General features: G+C 44.8%; 1 protein-coding gene across 1 annotated transcript in view; it reads left to right on the top strand.

Annotated features, from left to right (window-relative positions):
- The window catches only part of LOC126106746 (putative protein TPRXL), a gene marked incomplete at its 3' end in the record, with an annotated part of 154,690 nt that overhangs the window by 32,639 nt on the left and 100,137 nt on the right, over positions 1 to 21,914 (top strand). The window contains exon 2 of the mRNA XM_049913120.1: positions 6,100 to 6,316. Coding sequence (XP_049769077.1) covers positions 6,100 to 6,316 — 217 coding nt within the window. The remainder of the gene's footprint in view (positions 1 to 6,099; positions 6,317 to 21,914) is intronic.

Genomic DNA, 21,914 nt, shown 5'->3' with positions numbered 1-21,914 from the left:
GTCTCAGGACTGAAGACCACAACAACAACATGTTTTTGGGGGTGTCCGGATACTTTTGATAACAAGTATAAGTTGTTTCAAAATACTGTCCGACAGCTTTACGAGCGTTCGTGAAGGATAATACATGCTTGCGGTGCAACCAGCGGGAGTTAGGCTGTGAACTGATGCGGGTGTTAGTGCACCTTCTACTGTGACATGTGTGTTTTATCCAGGGTCATTTCTTCAACCGTGTACAAACTCTAGGGATTGATCGCTGAGAGGATACGGAACAAGAAAGGTCTAATGAACTTTGCATGCTAGAGACTATTTATTCGGTCATACATTGATACAGAGGCTGAGGTGTAATACGCGCCGGCCGAAGTGGCCGTGCGGTTAAAGGCGCTGCAGTCTGGAACCGCAAGACCGCTACGGTCGCAGGTTCGAATCCTGCCTCGGGCATGGATGTTTGTGATGTCCTTAGGTTAGTTGGGTTTAAGTAGTTCTAAGTTCTACGGAACTGATGACCTCAGAAGTTAAGTCCCATAGTGCTCAGATCTATTTGAACCATTTTTTCCCCCCACAGCGTTAAACACATTTTCCTCCAAGTCTAATGTCGGAACATTTCGGGTACGTCCTTCATGATTTCCTGTTTACTGAAACGACCCTGTCTCAGACAAACGGCCAAACTCTGTTGCAAACATTGAATGCTGTGTGAAGGTTTTCACGACCGGATGACATATCTTCTGGTAAACCTTCCGGGATGTAAGGCCGTGGTCCATGAAACTCCTCAGCTCCTAACGTTTCGTCCAGAGTTGCGCTGGACATCTTCACCTTCAGAGGGGTGTTTCTCCTCCGGTGAGTCTTGCCGACTCACCGGAGGAGAAACACCCCTCTGAAGATGTCCAGCGCAGCTCTGGACGAAACGTTAGGAGCTGAAGAGTTTCATGGACCACGACCTTACATCCCGGAAGGTTTACCAGAAGATTGAATGCTGTGGCTGCTGTCGGCGAGAATAGGTATCCTGATACAACCTTGCAGCCCGTTGCCGTTTGCCGTTTCGTAAGTGAACACCACGCCGGCAAGCTCTCGATTCGAATACAGAACCATTGTGTACAACGCTTCATCCCATCTACTACAAGGTGATTCAGCAAGAGAAGTGAATCCGACACAACACTACTAATTACTATTGGAGCAGACGGCGCTAGGGTATGACGTATGAGGAATGGTACCACCATCTAGGAGGAAACTATGCGTACTGTAACTGTGGCTGCGTTGTAAACGCGTATTAGACCGCACCCTCTGTAACAATGTATGATCGAATAAATGGTCTCCAGCGTGGAAACTATGCATCTCTGAACATAAGGTCATTAGACGTTTTTTGTTCTGTATCCTCTCATCTACACTCCTGGAAATTGAATTAAGAACACCGTGAATTCATTGTCCCAGGAAGGGGAAACTTTATTGACACATTCCTGGGGTCAGATACATCACACGATCACACTGACAGAACCACAGGCACATAGACACAGGCAACAGAGCATGCACAATTTCGGCACTAGTACAGTGTATATCCACCTTTCGCAGCAATGCAGGCTGCTATTCTCCCATGGAGACGATCGTAGAGATGCTGGATGTAGTCCTGTGGAACGGCTTGCCATGCCATTTCCACCTGGCGCCTCAGTTGGACCAGCGTTCGTGCTGGACGTGCAGACCGCGTGAGACGACGCTTCATCCAGTCCCAAACATGCTCAATGGGGGACAGATCCGGAGATCTTGTTGGCCAGGGTAGTTGACTTACACCTTCTAGAGCACGTTGAGTGGCACGGGATACATGCGGACGTGCATTGTCCTGTTGGAACAGCAAGTTCCCTTGCCGGTCTAGGAATGGTAGAACGATGGGTTCGATGACGGTTTGGATGTACCGTGCACTATTCAGTGTCCCCTCGACGATCACCAGTGGTGTACGGCCAGTGTAGGAGATCGCTCCCCACACCATGATGCCGGGTGTTGGCCCTGTGTGCCTCGGTCGTATGCAGTCCTGATTGTGGCGCTCACTTGCACGGCGCCAAACACGCATACGACCATCATTGGCACCAAGGCAGAAGCGACTCTCATCGCTGAAGACGACACGTCTCCATTCGTCCCTCCATTCACGCCTGTCGCGACACCACTGGAGGCGGGCTGCACGATGTTGGGGCGTGAGCGGAAGACGGCCTAACGGTTTGCGGGACCGTAGCCCAGCTTCATGGAGACGGTTGCGAATGGTCCTCGCCGATACCCCAGGAGCAACAGTGACCCTAATTTGCTGGGAAGTGGCGGTGCGGTCCTCTACGGCACTGCGTAGGATCCTACGGTCTTGGTGTGCATTCGTGCGTCGCTGCGGTCCGGTCCCAGGTCGACGGGCACGTGCACCTTCCGCCGACCACTGGCGACAACATCGATGTACTGTGGAGACCTCACGCCCCACGTGTTGAGCAATTCGGCGGTACGTCCACCCGGCCTCCCGCATGCCCACTATACGCCCTCGCTCAAAGTCCGTCAACTGCACATACGGTTCACGTCCACGCTGTCGCGGCATGCTACCAGTGTTAAAGACTGCGATGGAGCTCCGTATGCCACGGCAAACTGGCTGACACTGACGGCGGCGGTGCACAAATGCTGCGCAGCTAGCGCCATTCGACGGCCAACACCGCGGTTCCTGGTGTGTCCGCTGTGCCGTGCGTGTGATCATTGCTTGTACAGCCCTCTCGCAGTGTCCGTAGCAAGTATGGTGGGTCTGACACACCGGTGTCAATGTGTTCTTTTTTCCATTTCCAGGAGTGTATTAACCGTAGAGCTTGTGCACGGTGGAAAAAATCACTCTGTATATCCACAATGATGAACTAGCTGTCGTATCAATCATCAATAAAATGGCCATGTTCTTGAGAGCGTTCCATTTGTTTGCCTGGTAGTGTACATTTCCTCAGTTAACTTCACTGAAGCGCTACTTCCGTCCTAATGTACGTAAACCAATCACTGACTCGCCCTGTTTTGATTGGCCGACTTGTAAGGGGTCCGTAGGCCCTTACTATAAGTTTGCACTCGGCACAGGTCGATTGGGCAAACAATCGATAGCGTCGTGTTGCGAGAGCGAGTGTGAGTTGAGGGAGGTCCCATGTTGCGGGCCGAGCTGTGTGGAGGCCAGTTGTTGTAATGCAAGTTTTTACCGACAAAGGGAGTGGCCATCGCCGCGGTTTAACCCCTTTGTGCTAGAATAATACCGGGAAAGTGAAGTAGTATAATTACGAAGTGATCAGTGATATTTCTAGTGCCGATATTTTTGGTTTCGCGTCTACCGCGCCGGCATCATTTTGGATTGCAGTGATTGAATTTGCGTGTGACGATAATGAATAACGAAGAAGCCTGTGCTGAGATTAGCCGTAATTAGATATGTACGACGAAGGCAGTGGCTGTCTCCTCCTTTTTGTGTTTTTGAGACGAATATAGGTCCTTGATTAGTGAAACTGTGTTGGTGTTGTTCTTGTTACCAGACATTTCATTATTACAGTATTTGAGAAGGACAAACTGGAAAGTAACAACTCCGTAGCAGTCAATTCCGATTGCCAGCCCCATTAGGCACACGGTCACATTAATTAATAATTATTGGGCTGCTATTCGATCAGATCAGATCGGCTAAAAAAATACTAAAACGGAGGTGTTACAGACTGCTGCCTACAAGGCAGTACGAGGACCAATAGATGATCGTGGTTAGGCCTACGACTACTATTTTAAGTTAGTATGCTTTTACCTAAATAAAAGAGAAACGTGTCTATGTTGTCACGTATACTATACCCCAACAGAACAAATAGTACTGTTACGGGAAAAGCCAAGTATAACCCTCTTACTAAAATTTAGTTTAGTTTCCTAATAAAGTACGCTATGGGAGGATAGTCCTGTTAATAGGAAAAGGTAATCAATAAAGTTACCCTTTTTACAGGATTTGACCGTGTGTTGTGTCTATTGTAGAAGTAAATCAGAGTATTCAATTATTTTCCTAAGATTTTACCTAGCGGTTAAATAGAAATACATTGAAGCTAGGACAATTCATTCCAAGTTTATTCAGTGGTGTAAAACATGTACTAATGCTCTCCAGTCTATCCAGGCAATGAAACAGTGAAGTATTGGAAAAGCAGAAGTTAGAATTTTGCCTACCTTCTTGCTACTGTTTAACTTGCTTTGTCATATAAAGATTACTCCTCGTAAGCAATGTTAGACTACAACCTTATACCTTACGTTTTTAAAAGGGAAAAAGTCCAGTAGGTAACTTCAAGGAAGCTAAAAAAAAATTTGGCCAGGAAGCACCTTTAGAAAAGCACTGTCAATATTCAACGAACTTAAATACTTAGATACAAAAGTGCACACTTTTTATACGAACATTTCACTGCAAGAAAATCTCTTTTTTACTGGAATTTACTTTCGAAAGCTATTATTCTTTGAACTAACTCTGTATAGTCATTTAACAGTTTGTATTAACTTGGCTACACTGAGATTGAATTTTATGTAAGCAAACTTTTACTATAACACTTTGTAATAGCTAAGAAATCTTTTTTATTATGTACATAAAAAAATTTAAATGGTACCACTTTAAATTAACTTGGCACTTCATAGGTCTGTAAAACATGGAACTCGGATTAATCGAACACCAGGAAGGAACCCTATACAGGTGTATGACTAGGATGAAATAACAGGGTGAACCAGTTTCTTCAAAGTTCAAGAATGATTATTAAAACACAGTTTAAATTAACGGTTCACGCAGTACAAAATACAAAAAAAATCTTATCGGGTGTCTGTAGGCCTGGGTGTGGCGAACAGTTTTGACAGCTACACTAACCACAGTACGGCCTGCAAGTATATTTCTGTGTGGGCTCAATTTCTCTTCGTAGCGTCGTTCAATTTTACATACAGTAGTCGGACAACTCGCAGATATGCCGTAAGCCGTTTGCAGTCTTCTTCCGAGGCAGACGATTCTGTTAAACTTCAGTCCACTCTTCACCATTACTAAATGGTGAGCCGAATCTGTATCCTGGGTACAACTTACAATACAAGACTTAATTTTGGAATTTTTGTCTGACCATGACGTAGTGCAGCTGGAAACTGCTCACATGTCTGGGCCTTTTCCAAGTATACCACCTTCTGCTGTGATTTTTTAACAGTGTATTCGCTCGTATGTGCTGAAATTTACTGGAGAACACAAATTAATCTTCTCGTCTCTTGTTTCCGCTGCCAAGCCCACATTCTTCCATAAATCTTTTGGCTGTTGCCTCCCTCACTACAGCGCTCCAAACCCAGATGAGTATTAGGTATGTCCCTATCCAAACTGAGACAAACCAAGCTCAGTAGAGGGTTCTGATTCTTGGACTCATTTTTTGGAGGAAATGGGTGTTCTGTAGGAGCAAGAAGTCGGCTCCCATCCCACAGGCGAACAGTTTTGTTGGTGCCAGCTCAAGGGCGAACTCCAGCTGTGGAGTGGTCCACCAGGCAACGTACAATGAGCGTCTCTGCCTATCCATGCACATGCCTCAATGATACTTTCAACTTCTGAACCAAAATTCACACTATTCTTGAAACTAGCCACTGCAAATGAAATTAATACTGAATGAGATTTTCACTCTGCAGCGGAGTGTGCGCTGATATGAAACTTCCTGGCAAATTAAAACTGTGTGCCGGCCCGAGACTCGAATTCGGGACCTTTTGCCTTTCGCGGGCAAGTGCTCTACCAACTGAGCTACCCAAGCACGACTCAGGCTCCGTCCTCACAGCTTTACTTCTGCCAGTATCTCGTCTCCTACTGTCGAAACTTTACAGAAGCTCTCCTGCGAACCTTGCAGTTTGGAGGGTAGGAGACGAGATACTGGCAGAAGTAAAGCTGTGAGGACGGAGCCTGAGTCGTGCTTGGGTAGCTCAGTTGGTAGAGCACTTGCCCCCGAAAGGCAAAGGTCTCGAGTTCGAGTCTCGGTCCGGCACACAGTTTTAATCTGCCAAGAAGTTCGAAATTAATACTTGTTGTCTCTTCAGGTGTGTGTTTTTTTCCATTACAAGACATGTTATTATCAACACACTATTGTTTCTCCATTGTTGCAGTTCGAGGGTGCGTACAACCCGCGCCGCCTCCGCAATTGGGAGGTCCCCGAGCGGTGGCCTTCAAAGCGAGCCGCCTTCGGCAGAGATCAGCATCAGCCGCGACCCATAGCCAACGACAGGGGGCACCTGCTGCCGGGGGTCCCCAGGGGTCCACGAGGGCCCTGGGGCTGCTACCGAGGCACCTGGGAACTGCCGAGGCGCATCACCAGGAAGCAAGGTCAGTAGTGTGAGGCCGCCCTGCTGCGCGAACAACAGAGAACCTACTGTTTGGAGTGCTCAGAGGTCTGCGACCTGTCGAGGTACAACTCCAGCTCAAAGTCAATAATACAAGAGTAGCTAGATAACATCAGCTATGTCCAGTAGCTACATCTACATCTACATCTACATCTATACTCCGCGAGCCACCTTACGGTGTGTGGCGGAGGGTACTTATTGTACCACTATCTGATCCCCCCTTCCCTGTTCCATTCACGAATTGTGCGTGGGAAGAACGACTGCTTGTAAGTCTCCGTATTTGCTCTAATTTCTCGGATCTTTTCGTTGTGATCATTACGCGAGATATATGTGGGCGGTAGTAATATGTTGCCCATCTCTTCCCGGAATGTGCTCTCTCGTAATTTCGATAATAAACCTCTCCGTATTGCGTAACGCCTTTCTTGAAGTGTCCGCCACTGGAGCTTGTTCAGCATCTCTGTAACGCTCTCGCGCTGACTAAATGTCCCCATGACGAATCGCGCTGCTTTTCGCTGGATCATGTCTATCTCTTCTATTAATCCAACCTGGTAAGGGTCCCATACTGATGAGCAATACTCAAGAATCGGACGAACAAGCGTTTTGTAAGCTACTTCTTTCGTCGATGAGTCACATTTTCTTAGAATTCTTCCTATGAATCTCAACCTGGCGCCTGCTTTTCCCACTATTTGTTTTATGTGATCATTCCACTTCAGATCGCTCCGGATAGTAACTCCTAAGTATTTTACGGTCGTTACCGCTTCCAATGATTTACCACCTATGGCATCATCGTACTGGAATGGATTTCTGCCCCTATGTATGCGCATTATATTACATTTATCTACGTTTAGGGAAAGCTGCCAGCTGTCGCACCATGCATTAATCCTCTGCAAGTCTTCCTGGAGTACGTACGAGTCTTCTGATGTTGCTACTTTCTTGTAGACAACCGTGTCATCTGCAAATAGCCTCACGGAGCTACCGATGTTGTCAACTAAGTCATTTATGTATATTGTAAACAATAAAGGTCCTATCACGCTTCCTTGCGGTACTCCCGAAATTACCTCTACATCTGCAGATTTTGAACCGTTAAGAATGACATGTTGTGTTCTTCCTTCTAGGAAATCCTGAATCCAATCACAAACCTGGTCCGATATTCCGTAAGCTCGTATTTTTTTCACTAAACGTAAGTGCGGAACCGTATCAAATGCCTTCCTGAAGTCCAGGAATACGGCATCAATCTGCTCGCCAGTGTCTACGGCACTGTGAATTTCTTGGGCAAATAGGGCGAGCTGAGTTTCACATGATCTCTGTTTGCGGAATCCATGTTGGTTATGATGAAGGAGATTTGTATTATCTAAGAACGTCATAATACGAGAACACAAAACATGTTCCATTATTCTACAACAGATTGACGTAAGCGAAATAGGCCTATAATTATTCGCATCTGATTTATGACCCTTCTTGAAAATGGGAACGACCTGCGCTTTCTTCCAGTCGCTAGGAACTTTACGTTCTTCCAGCGATCTACGATAAATTGCTGATAGAAAGGGGGCAAGTTCTTTAGCATAATCACTGTAGAATCTTAAGGGTATCTCGTCTGGTCCGGATGCTTTTCCGCTACTAAGTGATAGCAGTTGTTTTTCAATTCCGATATCGTTTATTTCAATATTTTCCATTTTGGCGTCCGTGCGACGGCTGAAGTCAGGGACCGTGTTACGATTTTCCGCAGTGAAACAGTTTCGGAACACTGAATTCAGTATTTCTGCCTTTCTTCGGTCGTCCTCTGTTTCGGTGCCATCGTGGTCAACGAGTGACTGAATAGGGGATTTAGATCCGCTTACCGATTTTACATATGACCAAAACTTTTTAGGGTTCTTGTTTAGATTGTTTGCCAATGTTTTATGTTCGAATTCGTTGAATGCTTCTCTCATTGCTCTCTTTACGCTCTTTTTCGCTTCGTTCAGCTTTTCCTTATCAGCTATGATTCGACTACTCTTAAACCTATGATGAAGCTTTCTTTGTTTCCGTAGTACCTTTCGTACATGATTGTTATACCACGGTGGATCTTTCCCCTCGCTTTGGACCTTAGTCGGTACGAACTTATCTAAGGCGTACTGGACGATGTTTCTGAATTTTTTCCATTTTTGTTCCACATCCTCTTCCTCAGAAATGAACGTTTGATGGTGGTCACTCAGATATTCTGCGATTTGTACCCTATCACTCTTGTTAAGCAAATATATTTTCCTTCCTTTCTTGGCATTTCTTATTACACTTGTAGTCATTGATGCAACCACTGACTTATGATCACTGATACCCTCTTCTACATTCACGGAGTCGAAAAGTTCCGGTCTATTTGTTGCTATGAGGTCTAAAACGTTAGCTTCACGAGTTGGTTCTCTAACTATCTGCTCGAAGTAATTCTCGGACAAGGCAGTCAGGATATTTTCACAAGAGTCTCTGTCCCTGGCTCCAGTTTTGATTGTGTGACTGTCCCATTCTATACCTGGTAGATTGAAGTCTCCCCCTATTACAATAGTATGATCACGAAACTTCTTCACGACGTTCTGCAGGTTCTCTCTGAGGCGCTCAACTACTACGGTTGCTGATGCAGGTGGTCTATAGAAGCATCCGACTATCATATCTGACCCACCTTTGATACTTAGCTTAACCCAGATTATTTCACATTCGCATTCGCTAATAACTTCACTGGATATTATTGAATTCTTTACTGCTATAAATACTCCTCCACCATTGGCGTTTATCCTATCCTTGCGGTATATATTCCATTCTGTGTCTAGGATTTCGTTACTGTTCACTTCCGGTTTTAACCAACTTTCCGTTCCTAATACTATATGCGCACTATTTCCTTCAATAAGAGATACTAATTCAGGAACCTTGCCCTGGATACTCCTGAAGTTTACCAATATTACTTTAACTTTTCCTGTTTTTGGTCTCTGAGGACGGACGTTTTTTATCAACGATGATAATGTCCTCTCTGGTAAGCCGTCAGGTATTTTATCGTTTCGCCCAAGAGGGGGTCCCTCTAACCTAAAAAACCCCCGTGTGCACGCCACACGTACTCTGCTACCCTAGTAGCTGCTTCCGGTGTGTAGTGCACGCCTGACCTGTCTAGGGGGGCCCTACAGTTCTCCACCCAATAACGGAGGTCGATGAATTTGCAACCATTATAGTCGCAGAGTCGTCTGAGCCTCTGGTTTAGACCCTCCACACGGCTCCAAACCAGAGGACCGCGATCGACTCTGGGCACTATGCTGCAGATATTAAGCTCAGCTTGCACTCCGCGTGCGATGCTGGTTGTCTTCACCAAATCAGCCAGCCGCCTGAAGGAACCAAGGATGGCCTCAGAACCCAAGCGGCAGGCGTCATTCGTTCCGACATGTGCTACTATCTGCAGCCGGTCACACCCAGTGCGTTCAATAGCTGCCGGAAGGGCCTCCTCCACATTACGGACGAGACCCCCCGGCAAGCACACCGAGTGCACACTGGCATTCTTCCCCGACCTACCCGCTATTTTCCTGAGGGGCTCCATAACCCACCTAACATTGGAGCTCCCTATAACTAATAGGCCCGCCCTCTGTGACTGTCGGGACCTTGCCGGAGAATCGGCCACTGGCCCAACAGGCGAGGCATCCTGTGGTGGCTCGGAAACGATGTCATCACCACTAGGAAGCACCCCGTACCTGTTGGAAAGGGGTAAGGCAGCTGCCACGCGGCCAGATCCCACCTTCGCCTTTCGGCCAGGCACGCGCGAGCCCACCACTGTCCGCCATTCATCCTGGAGTGATGGCTGACCGGTAAGATGCTCACTGCCGGAAGACGCAGCGACACCAGGGGCTCCATGTGATTCCAAGGCCACCGAAGTAGGCATAGGTCTCTCCACAGTTGCCCCAACGCCACTACGAGCCGACGCCTGCGCCTCGAGCTCGATGAGCCTAACAGACAAAGCCTCCACCTGCCCCCGAAGAGTGGCCAATTCTCCTTGCGTCCGCTCACAACAACCACAGTCCCTACACATGACTACGTTTACCCTACCCTATACGGTGCCAAATTCCCAAGATAATCTTCTGATGAGCTACTCTGATAATCAAGAAACACTCACTGAAATACGAGACGCGAAAACTACGCTAGGTTTTCCCAGAAAAACTATTTAAAAGCTAAGCGCAGCAAATAAGTACAAAAACGCTTTATACAAACACTACTCGCTGCTGCTGGTGCTCTCGCTCTGGCTGTCACAAGACAACTGCTGATTCAAGTGACTAGTGGCTAACGGCCGCGAAACAAACAAAGACAACAAATAGTTCAAATGGCTCTGAGCACTATGCGACTTAACTTCTGAGGTCATCAGTCGCCTAGAACATAGAACTAATTAAACCTAACTAACCTAAGGACATCACACACATCCATGCCCGAGGCAGGATTCGAACCTGCGACCGGAGAGGTCGCTCGGCTCCAGACTGTAGAGCCTAGAACCGCACGGCCACTCCAGCTGGCCTAAAACAACAAGGGTCAATTGTTTTTGGGGTTGCTCTAATATGGATTGGAGGCCCCTGAGTCTGTTACTGTGGTACCTGCGACCTGCCTGTGCACATCTCCATGAGACAAGGTGTGTTATGTTTTTCTAGCCAAATGCACCAACATCGACCATGTCTATCAGCAACAGACCAGGGAAACCTTCGGGAAGGCCTTCCCAAGAGGTTACAGGGTCCTAGGGCTGCTAGTGTGGTACCTACCACATTTCATGGGAGAGACGCCAAAACTCAACACCGGCCTCATCCAGTAGCCAACAAATGGTAGAATCTGCTGCTGAGGGACAACAGGAGACGACGAGAGAACTAGGGCCATTGTCAAGACACCTGAACCTGCTCAGGCGCATTCACAAGACACTACATCAGTAGTGTGACAGAAGCAAACGTGGCGCAACATCAGCTACCTCCAATGGTCATCAATAGAAACCGGATTATGTGCATTTGCATGTTCTACTTCTTCATCTACATCCATACTCCGCAAGCCACCTGACGGTGTGTGGCGGAGGGTACCTTGAGTACTTCTATCGGTTCTCCCTTTATTCCAGTCTCGTATTACTCGTGGAAAGAAGGATTGTCGGTATGCCTCTGTGTGGGCTCTAATCTCTCTGATTTTATCCTCATGGTCTCTTCGCGAGATATACGTAGGAGGGAGCAATATACTGCTTGACTCCTCGGTGAAGGTATGTTCTCGAAACTTTAACAAAAGCCCGTACCGAGCTACTGAGCGTCTCTCCTGCAGCGTCTTCCACTGGAGTTTATCTATCATCTCCGTAACGCTTTCGCGATTACTAAATGATCCTGTAACGAAGCGCGCTGCTCTCCGTTGGATCTTCTCTATCTCTTCTATCAATCCTATCTGGTACGGATCCCACACTGGTGAGCAGTATTCAAGCAGTGGGCGAACAAGTGTACTGTAACCTATTTCCTTTGTTTTCGGATTGCATTTCCTTAGGATTCTTCCAATGAATCCTATTTATGGAATTAACTGCTTCCAGTTGCTGACCTGCTATTTTGTAGCTAAATGATAAGGGATCTTTCTTTCTATGTATTCGCAACACATTACACTTGTCTACATTGAGATTCAATTGCCATTCCCTGCACCATGCGTCAATTCGCTGCAGATCCTCCTGCATTTCAGTACAGTTTTCCATTGTTACAACCTCTCGATGTACCACAGCATCATCCGCAAAAAGCCTCAGTGAACTTCCGATGTTATCCACAAGGTCATTTATGTATATTGTGAACAGCAACGATCCTACGACACTCCCCTGCGGCACACCTGAAATCACTCTTACTTCGCCGAGCGGTTCTAGGCGCTACAGTCTGGAACCGCGCGAACGCTACGGTCGCAGGTTGGAATCCTGCCTCGGTCATGGATGTGTGTGATGTCCTTAGGTTAGTTAGGTTTAAGTAGTTCTAAGTTCTAGGGGACTGATGACCTCGGATGTTAAGTCCCATAGTGCTCAGAGCCGTTTGAACCACGACAAAGTCTGACAACAGCAAGGCGCAGTAGCGGGGATTTGTCCCAAGGTAACCAGAAAAGTCGGTTTGACATGGATGTATGTGAAACGTTCACTGGAAGCAATATTCCTCGTCACAACCTTACAAACCCTATCCTCAAAGGCTTCCTGCGTAAATATTGCTTAAATCAAAATAAAACAGCTGAATCAACATTGCATAAAAATTACATACCGACAGTCTACGTAAATGTTCTGGTGGTGGTGGTAAATTCCTATGTGACGAAACTGCTGAGGTCTTCAGTCCCTAGGCTTACACACTACTTAATGTAAATTAAACTAACACCCGAAGCACCACACACACACACACACACACACACACACACACACACACACACACACAAACGCGCGCGCGCGCGCCCTGAAGAAATACGCAGTGAACTCAAGGACAGTATTATCTGGATTTCAGTAGCCGTTACTTTGCAAATTTAATTGTTGGTGCTTTAAAAGAAGAGCCTCCTCCTTCCTATTTACCGGCCTGCAAAGAACTTGAGAAAGTAAATCATTCTACGATTGCCAGATTTGTGAATGAGGAATTACAAAAATATTTCCAGAATCTTCTGCAGATGAAAGGCTGTTTGTGTTTATTTCGGATGCTTCTCCCTTTATGGAAACCAGGGGAAACCCTCCGAGGAATTTATCCTAATTTGATTCATGGAGTACATCGTCTTGCTGAAGAAGAACGTTCCACGTTTGTGAATGTAAATAAACTAATTTCATCCACGAAGAAAGTATTTCTAAAGGCTCCTGGTCACATCAAGACCTACGAAGAAAAACTGCCGAATGTGCCTTTACCTCCCAAACCAGTGGTAACTCGTTGGGTACGCAGCTCGAAGCTGTGTTGTTTTGCAATGAACTTTTCGAGGCCATTAAAGGTATATTAGACGACTTCGATAGTGCAGAGGCTTTGCCATTTTGCCAGTGCAAGGAATATTTTAATGATTCTGGTATTAAAAAAGGCATTGCTGTGATTAGCAAATAATTTTTCCGATATATCTGCAAGTATTAAATGCTTGAAACTCAAGGTTTGGCGTTGAATGAATCTATTCGGTTGACGAATAAAACTAACCTAGTGAGCTCCTCATTAATGAAAAGTTTGAAAACATTTTAAACAATAATCGAGGCTTCGAACCCTTGTGCCAAATTGATAGTTTTATTTATGCGACGGGTGAACTTTTACCAGAAACAGTAAGTGCCAACATAGCACCCAAATTCAAATACTGCCCAGTTACCCCAGTTGATGTAGAGCGGTCCTTTTCTGCTTATAAAAATGTTTTGGTTGATGGAAGACGCAATCTTACTACCGAACATTTGGAACAGTATTTGGTCGTTTATGTTTACAATAGTAGAAAAATGTAAAATAAATTGTAAATCATGATTTGGTCCAATAGTATTAATTAAAAGTTAATGCTGTTCAACATAATTCAAGATTGTATGTCCTTCTTTAAAGCGTGCCCCTCTGCGTGCGATATATCTCTAAGTTGGTCCCATACATAACGATTGTTTCGCTGCGAATCACTCGTATCGCATCCGCTTGTTACGACAGCAATAGCAAAGAAAGAACAATTATTGAAAAACGGTATGCGTCCCTATTTTGCAAATTTTTAGAAAATAATTCCAGGAAGGCCCCGTTCCTAACCTCTACCAGAAAGTGTTCAGAAAATATCAGCGTTTAAACGTACGGACTTTTAGCGTGGCCGGCGCTCTTCCCCGTAACTGATATACACACGTTCGAATTTGAGATATAATGCACGCAGTAACTACCATGTTTTTTATTATTTGATCTTGCATATTTCGACACTTTTCATCAATTTTTAAGCCTTTTTCATGCATATTTGCAAGCATATTTTAAGGTTTTTGTAATGCACATAATCCGGTCTGTAGTCATCAATAATAAAATCTTGCTGCCCGGTCTGAGCAGAGACCCACCGGAGCCCTGGAGTTCCGTGGCTGACGCCCTGAGACCGGTCCTGGAGGCTAGAGAGAGGCTAGAGGGAATTTAGAGATATTGTTGAATCACTTGCAATGTTTTATGCCACATTTGTAGAAAGAGAGCTTAGTAGGACGAGGGAAGACTGGGGCACATGATTCTAAGGCGGCTATCACAGTGCCTTGAACCTATCACGGACACATCTCAATAGAACGAAATGAGAGTAACTCCGTTGTAGATAAGGTCAAAGAAAGATGAGTTGGGTTGGGTTGTTTGGGGGAAGAGACCAAACTGCGAGGTCATCGGTCTCATCAGATTAGGGAAGAACGGAGAAGGAAGTCAGCCGTGCCCTTTCAAAGGAACCATCCTGTTAGTTGCCTGGTGCGATTTAGGGAAATCACGGAAAACCTAAATCAGGATGGGCGGACGCGGGATTGAATCGTCGTCCTCACGAATTCGAGTGCTAACCACAGCGCCACCTCGCTCGGTCAAAGGAAGATGACTCGCTTGGATAGGACGAGCATGGGCGAAGGAACCAACTGCATTCTTTCAATAGCACAATCTCAGCAGTCACGTCTGAAATTAGGGTAATCGGTCGAATTCCACGTTAGGATGGGCAGACCACCATTTTTGAAACATACTCCTTAAGAATGTGAATCTAGTGTCAGGGCAGCCTACCTGACACAGAAGTCACCCATTTGGGGCGGTGGGAGACTGGTACGGACCACCTAAGAGAACTGAGCTCCATGTTAGAGTTGTGGCACTTTCATGCTTACAACAGAGAGATAGATAGTCGAACGTATCACGTGCAGAAGCTCCGGTGTTCTTCAAAATGGGACATAGTCACAAGCTAAATATCAAGCAGGATTTGAATGTTGGTTCGCACTTCTGTTCAGCAATACTCCTCAGCTTGTGCTACCTAGCCTGCATTTCTTTATAGTGTGATGTGTGTGTACCAGGAGTAGACAGAATTGTAGTGATCACCTTGCTAAACTAAAGTTATATATGTTGTTGTGATCTTCAGTCCTGAGACTGGTTTGATGCATCTCTCCATGCTGCTCTATCCTATGCAGGCTTCTTCATCTCCCAGTACCTATTGCAACCTACATCCTTCTGAATCTGCTTAGTGTATTCACCTCTTGGTCTCCCCCTACGATTTTTACCCTCCACTCTGCCCTCCAATACTAAATTGGTGATCCCTTGATGCCTCAGAACATGTCCTACCAACCGATCCCTTATTCTAGTCAAATTGTGCCACAAACTCCTCTTCTCCCCAATTCTGTTGAATACCTCCACATTTAGTTATGTGATCTACCCGTCTAATCTTCAGCATTGTTCTGTAGCACCACATTTCGAAAGCTTCTATTCTCTTCTTGTCCAAACTAGTTATCGTCCATGTTTCACTTCCATACATGGCTACACTCCATACAAATACTTTCAGAAATGACTTCCTGACACTTAAATCTATACTCGATGTTAACAAATTCCTCTTCTTCAGAAACGCTTTCCTTGCCATTGCCAGTCTACATTTTATATCCTCTCTACTTTGATCATCATCAGTTATTTTGCTCCGAAAATAGCAAAACACCTTTACTACTTTAAGTATCTCATTTCCTAATCTAATTCCCTCAACATCACCCGATTTAATTCGACTACATTCCATTACGCTCGTTTTGCTTTTGTTGATGTTCATCTTATATCCTCCTTTAAAGACACTGTCCATTCCGTTCAACTGCTCTTCCAAGTCCTTTGCTGTCTCTGACACAATTACAATATCATCGGTGAACCTCAAAGTTTCTGTACAAATTGTAAATAGCCTTTCGCTCCCTGTATTTTACCCTGCCACCTTCAGAATTTGAAAGAGAGTGTTCCAGTCAACGTTGTCAAAAGCTTTCTCTACGTCTACAAATGCTAGAAACGTAGGTTTGCCTTTCCTTAATCTTTCTTCTAAGATAAGTCGTGGGGTCAGTATTGTCTCACGTGTTCCAGTATTTCTACGGAATCCAAACTGATCTTCCCCGAGGTCGGCTTCTACCAGTTTTCCCATTCGTCTGTAAAGAATTCGTGTTAGTATTTTGCAGCCGTGGCTTATTAAACTGATAGTTCGGTAATTTTCACATCTGTCACATCTGTCAACACCTGCTTTCTTTGGGACTGGAATTATTATATTCTTCTTGAAGTCTGAGGGTATTTGTAGCATAGTCAACACATTATCTTACGGGGATACCGTCCGGGCCAGATGCCTTCCTGACGTCTAAGAATCTTAACTGTTTTACAATCCCATATAAACTAAACACTACGTCAGCCATCCTTGCGCTTGTTCGATAATTGAAAGGGGAATTCGTGCTGCAGTCCTCTACCGTGAACGAGTTTTTGAAAGCTAGGTTTAGAATTTCGGCCTTCTGTTTCAAAATGGTTCAAATGGCTGTGAGCACTATGGGACTCAACTTCTGTGGTCATCAGTCCCCTAGAACTTAGGACTACTTAAAGCTAACTAACCTAAGGGCATCACACACACCCATGCCCGAGGTAGGACTCGAACCTGCTACCGTAGCGGTTGCGCGGTTCCAGACTGAAGCGCCTAGAACCGCTCGGCCACAGGGCCAGCTCCTTCGCGCTACATCTTATTTTCTTGGAGAGCAGTTACATTTTTGTTTGTTTGGAGTTCCATGGCTACAGTCCTGCTACAAATTGAAATCCCCACACTACAGTTCCCATCTCATGGTAGTACTTGCCACCCACGCCCTCAGTTATTTGCTGGATGTTACGGAATCTGTCTTCCTCTGCATCTTTTACCCTCTACAGCTCCCTCTAGTGCCATTGAAGTTGTTCACTGATGTCACAACGGATGTCATACCTCCCCGCCTCTTCTTCTTGCCCGCGTCCGCCCCCGGTAGCATTGAACGTCTGACGCAGTCGGTAGCGTAATGGAATGTAAAGCAAAGGCGGTAGGTGGATCAAAACAAAATGTCCAGACACTCTGTGACCAAAATGGTACTGAAACAGAGGATGACAGACTAAAGGCCGAAATACTAAATGTCTTTTTCCAAAGCTGTTTCACAGAGGAAGGATTGTCGCACAGATGACAAAATGGTAGATATCGAAATAGACGACAGAGGGATAGAGAAACAATTAAAATCGCTCAAAAGAGGGAAGGCCGCTGGACCTGATGGGATACCAAATCTATTTTACACAGACTAGGCGAAGGAACTTGCCCCCCTTCTTGCAGCGGTGTACCGTAGGTCTCTAGAAGAGCGTAGCGTTCTTAAGGATTGGAAAAGGGCGGAGGTCATCCCCGTTTTCAAGAAGGGACGTCGAACAGATGTGCAGAATCATAGACCTGTATCTCTAACGTCGATCAGTTGTAGAATTTTGGAACACGTATTATGTTCGAATATAATGACTTTTCTGGAGACTAGAAATCTACTCTGTAGGAATCAGCATGGGTTTCGAAAAAGACGGTCGTGTGAAACCCAACACGCGCTATTCGTCCACGAGACTCAGAGGGCCATAGACACGGGTTCCGAGGTAGATGTGTTTCTTGACTTCCGCAAGGCGTTCGACACAGTTCCCCAAAGTCGTTTAATGAACAAAGCAAGAGCATATGGACTATCAGACCAATTGTGTGACTGGATTGAAGAGTTCCTAGATAACAGAACGCAGCATTTCATTCTCAGTGGAGAGAAGTCTTCCGAAGTAAGTGTGATTTCAGGTGTGCCACAGGGGAGTGTTATGGGACCGTTGCTGTTCACAATATACATAAATGACCTGGTGGATGACATTGGAAGTTCACTGAGGCTTTTTGCGGATGATGCTGTGGTGTATCGAGAGGTTGTAACAATGGAAAATTGTACTGAAATGCAGGAGGATCTGCAGCGAATTGACGCATGGTGCAGGGAATGGCAATTGAATCACAATGTAGACAAATGTAATGTGCTGCGAATACATAGAAAGATAGATCCCTTATCATTTAGCTACAAAATAGCAGGTCAGCAACTGGAATCTAGCAGTGAGGCAGACGTGGTTTGGCTCATATCATCCTAAGTTTTTCTGTGCTAAGATGTCTTTCCAAGTCCACATCAGCCTTGTAATTCATAAAGCAGCTGATAGCCCTCCCACACAGCAAATTTAGCTTAACTTTCATTTCTTCTAAATACAAAGCATAGATATTTTGCTTTTAATTTGTCTGAGAACTCGCCGCTGTCACTACTATTTACGTGAGAAGACGACATTCTTCTAAACTGTAGGATTAAAATCGTATACAGCGACGTTACTTCACTAAAATTGAATATGAATCTGAACACGATAATATTCGAAAACTCGAACTTTAAATTATTAATTAAAAAGCTTTATTTTAAAGACGATATTACACGGTGATCCGCCAAGAAAGGTGATGGTTAGAGAGCCTATATTCTCTCTGTATAGGCTCTGTAATATTGGTCTAGTGCGACAGCCATGGTGGAACTAACGGAATTAGCAAATTAGCAGTGAAGTAATGTCGCTGTATGTGATTGTAACCTACACTGTAGAAGTATGTCGTCTGCTCACATAAATAGTAGTGGCAGAAGCAAGTTCTCAGACAAATTAAAAGCAAAATACCTATGCTTTGTATTTCGACGACACAAAAGTTAAGCTAAATTTGCAGTGTGTGAGGGCTGACGGTTGCTTTATTATAAAATGTAAGGTGCTGTGGAATTGGAAAGAGCTCAGAAAAACGTAGGACGATACGAATCCGCGATGTGCACTATATAGGGATAGTAAATGGGAAATGCCTTTACGCTCGTTCACGTCGGCCACCGCCAAATGTCAGCTTGGTTTTCACGAGTAATAATACGGCCCACAAACTTCGTGTGTTCGTTCCGAGCTTCATTTGTTCACTAGAGTTGTGGCGATTCGTGAATGAGTCGTTCATTTGAACGACTCTAAATAAAGAATCGTAGGAATCGAATCGTGATACGGACCAATCGTCGTTCAAAAGAATCGTAAGGACGATTGCGTGTTTCCGAGTCGTGACGATTCCAAGTTCCAACGATTCATCGATTCTTAGTACGCTATGCTTCGAAGGCAACTTCCGAATCATGCCGAGTCGTGCCGAATGATTACGACCGCCAGATGGCAGTCAAGTGGAGGATGCGTGTGAAAAAGGGAAGCTCGGAACGAAAAACTAAATTCGTGGGCCGTAATATTACTCGTGGAAACCAAGCTGACACATGGCGGTGTCGCCTTCTCACGTAAATAGTAGTGACAGCGGCAAGTTCTCAGACAAATCAAAAATCAAAATACCTATGCTTTGTATTTAGAAGAAATGAAAGTTAAGCTAAATTTGCTGTGTGGGAGGGCTATCAGCTGCGTTATGAATTACAAGGGTGATGTGGACTTGGAAAGACATCTTAGCACAGAAAAACTTAGGATGATATGAGCCAAACCACGTCTGCCTCACTGCTAGATTTTGTTACTGTAAAACAGCTGTGTGTAGTTAGGTACGTTCAAGCCACACAACCAAACTGGCATACCGCGTAATTTTGCACCACCTTCCGCACAAATCGACTCCTTTTTCCTGGCATACTGAAATAAAGCAATAGATGCAATCAAATCAAACGTGACCTTTCAACAATTAAGGCATTACACGTATAAATCGAGAATCACACTTGTAACGTCATATGCATGTTTACTCACTTTTTTTTTTTTTTTTTTGGTCGTCAGTCTACTGACTGGTTTGATGCGGTCCGCCACGAATTCCTTTCCTGTGCTAACCTCTTCATCTCAGAGTAACACTTGCAACCTACGTTCTCAATTATTTGCTTGACGTATTCCAATCTCTGTGTTCCTCTACAGCTTTTGCCCTCTACAGCTCCCTCTAGTACCATGGAAGTCATTCCCTCATGTCTTAGCAGATATCCTATCATCCTGTCCCTTCTCCTTATCAGTGTTTTCCACATATTCCTTTCCTCTCCGATTCTGCGTAGAACCTCCTCATTCCTTACCTTATCAGTCCACCTAATTTTCAACATTCGTCTATAGCACCACATCTCAAATGCTTCGATTCTCTTCTGTTCCGGTTTTCCCACAGTCCATGTTTCACTACCATACAATACTGTACTCCAGACGTACATCCTCAGAAATTTCTTCCTCAAATTAAGGCTGGTATTTGATATTAGTAGACTTCTCTTGGCCAGAAATGCCTTTTTTGCCATAGCGAGTCTGCTTTTGATGTCCTCCTTGCTCCGTCCGTCATTGGTTATTTTACTGCCTAGGTAACAGAATTCCTTAACTTCAATGACTTCGTGACCATCAATCCTGATGTTAAGTTTCTCGCTGTTCTCATTTCTACTACTTCTCATTACCTTTGTCTCCGATATACTCTCAAACCATACTCTGTACTCATTAGACTGTTCATTCCGTTCAGCAGATCCTTTAATTCTTCTTCACTTTCACTCAGGATAGCAATGTCATCAACGAATCGTATCATTGATATCCTTTCACCTTGTATTTTTATTCCACTCCTGAACCTTTCTTTTATTTCCATCATTGCTTCCTCGATGTACAGATTGAAGAGTAGGGGCGAAAGGTTACAGCCTTGTCTTATACCCTTCTTAATACGAGCACTTCGTTCTTGATCGTCCACTCTTATTATTCCCTCTTGGTTGTTGTACATATGACCCGTCTCTCCCTATAGCTTACCCCTACTTTTTTCAGAATCTTGAACAGCTTGCACCATTTTATATTGTCGAACGCTTTTTCCAGGTCGACAAATCCTATGAAAGTGTCTTGATTTTTCTTTAGCCTTGCTTCCATTATTACCCGTAACGTCAGAATTGCCTCTCTCGTCCCTTTACTTTTCCTAAAGCCAAACTGATCGTCACCTAGCGCACTGTCAATTTTCTTTTCCATTCTTCTGTATATTATTCTTGTAAGCAGCTTGGATGCATGAGCTGTTAAGCTGATTGTGCGATAATTCTCGCACTTGTCAGCTCTTGCCGTCTTCGGAATTGTGTGGATGATGCTTTTCCGAAAGTCAGATGCTATATCGCCAGACTCGTATATTCTACACACCGTGAATAGTCGTTTTGTTGCCACTTCCCCAATGATTTTAGAAATTCTGATGGAATGTTATCAATCCCTTCTGCCTTATTTGACCGTAAGTCCTCCAAAGCTCATTTAAATTCCGATTCTAATACTGGATCCGCTATCTCTTCTAAATCGACTCCTGTTTCTTCTTCTATCACATCAGACAAAACTTCACCCTCATAGAGGCTTTCAATGTATTCTTTCCACCTATCTGCTCTCTCGTCTGCATTTAACAGTGGAATTCCCGTTGCATTCTTAATGTTACCGCCATTGCTTTTAATGTCACCGAAGGCTGTTTTGACTTTCCTGTATGCTGAGTCTGTCCTTCCGACAATCATATATTTTTCGATGTCTTCACATTTTTCCTGCAGCCATTTCGTCTTGGCTTCCCTGCACTTCCTATTTATTTCTTCAGCGACTTGTATTTCTGTATTTCTGATTTTCCCGGAACATGTTTGTACTTCCTCCTTTCATCAATCAACTGAAGTATTTCTTCTGTTACTCATGGTTTCTTCGCAGCTA

This window comes from Schistocerca cancellata, chromosome 10 (assembly GCF_023864275.1).
Source record: "Schistocerca cancellata isolate TAMUIC-IGC-003103 chromosome 10, iqSchCanc2.1, whole genome shotgun sequence".
Classification (NCBI taxonomy): domain Eukaryota; kingdom Metazoa; phylum Arthropoda; class Insecta; order Orthoptera; family Acrididae; genus Schistocerca; species Schistocerca cancellata.
This window is presented reverse-complemented; position numbering and strand designations above follow the sequence as displayed.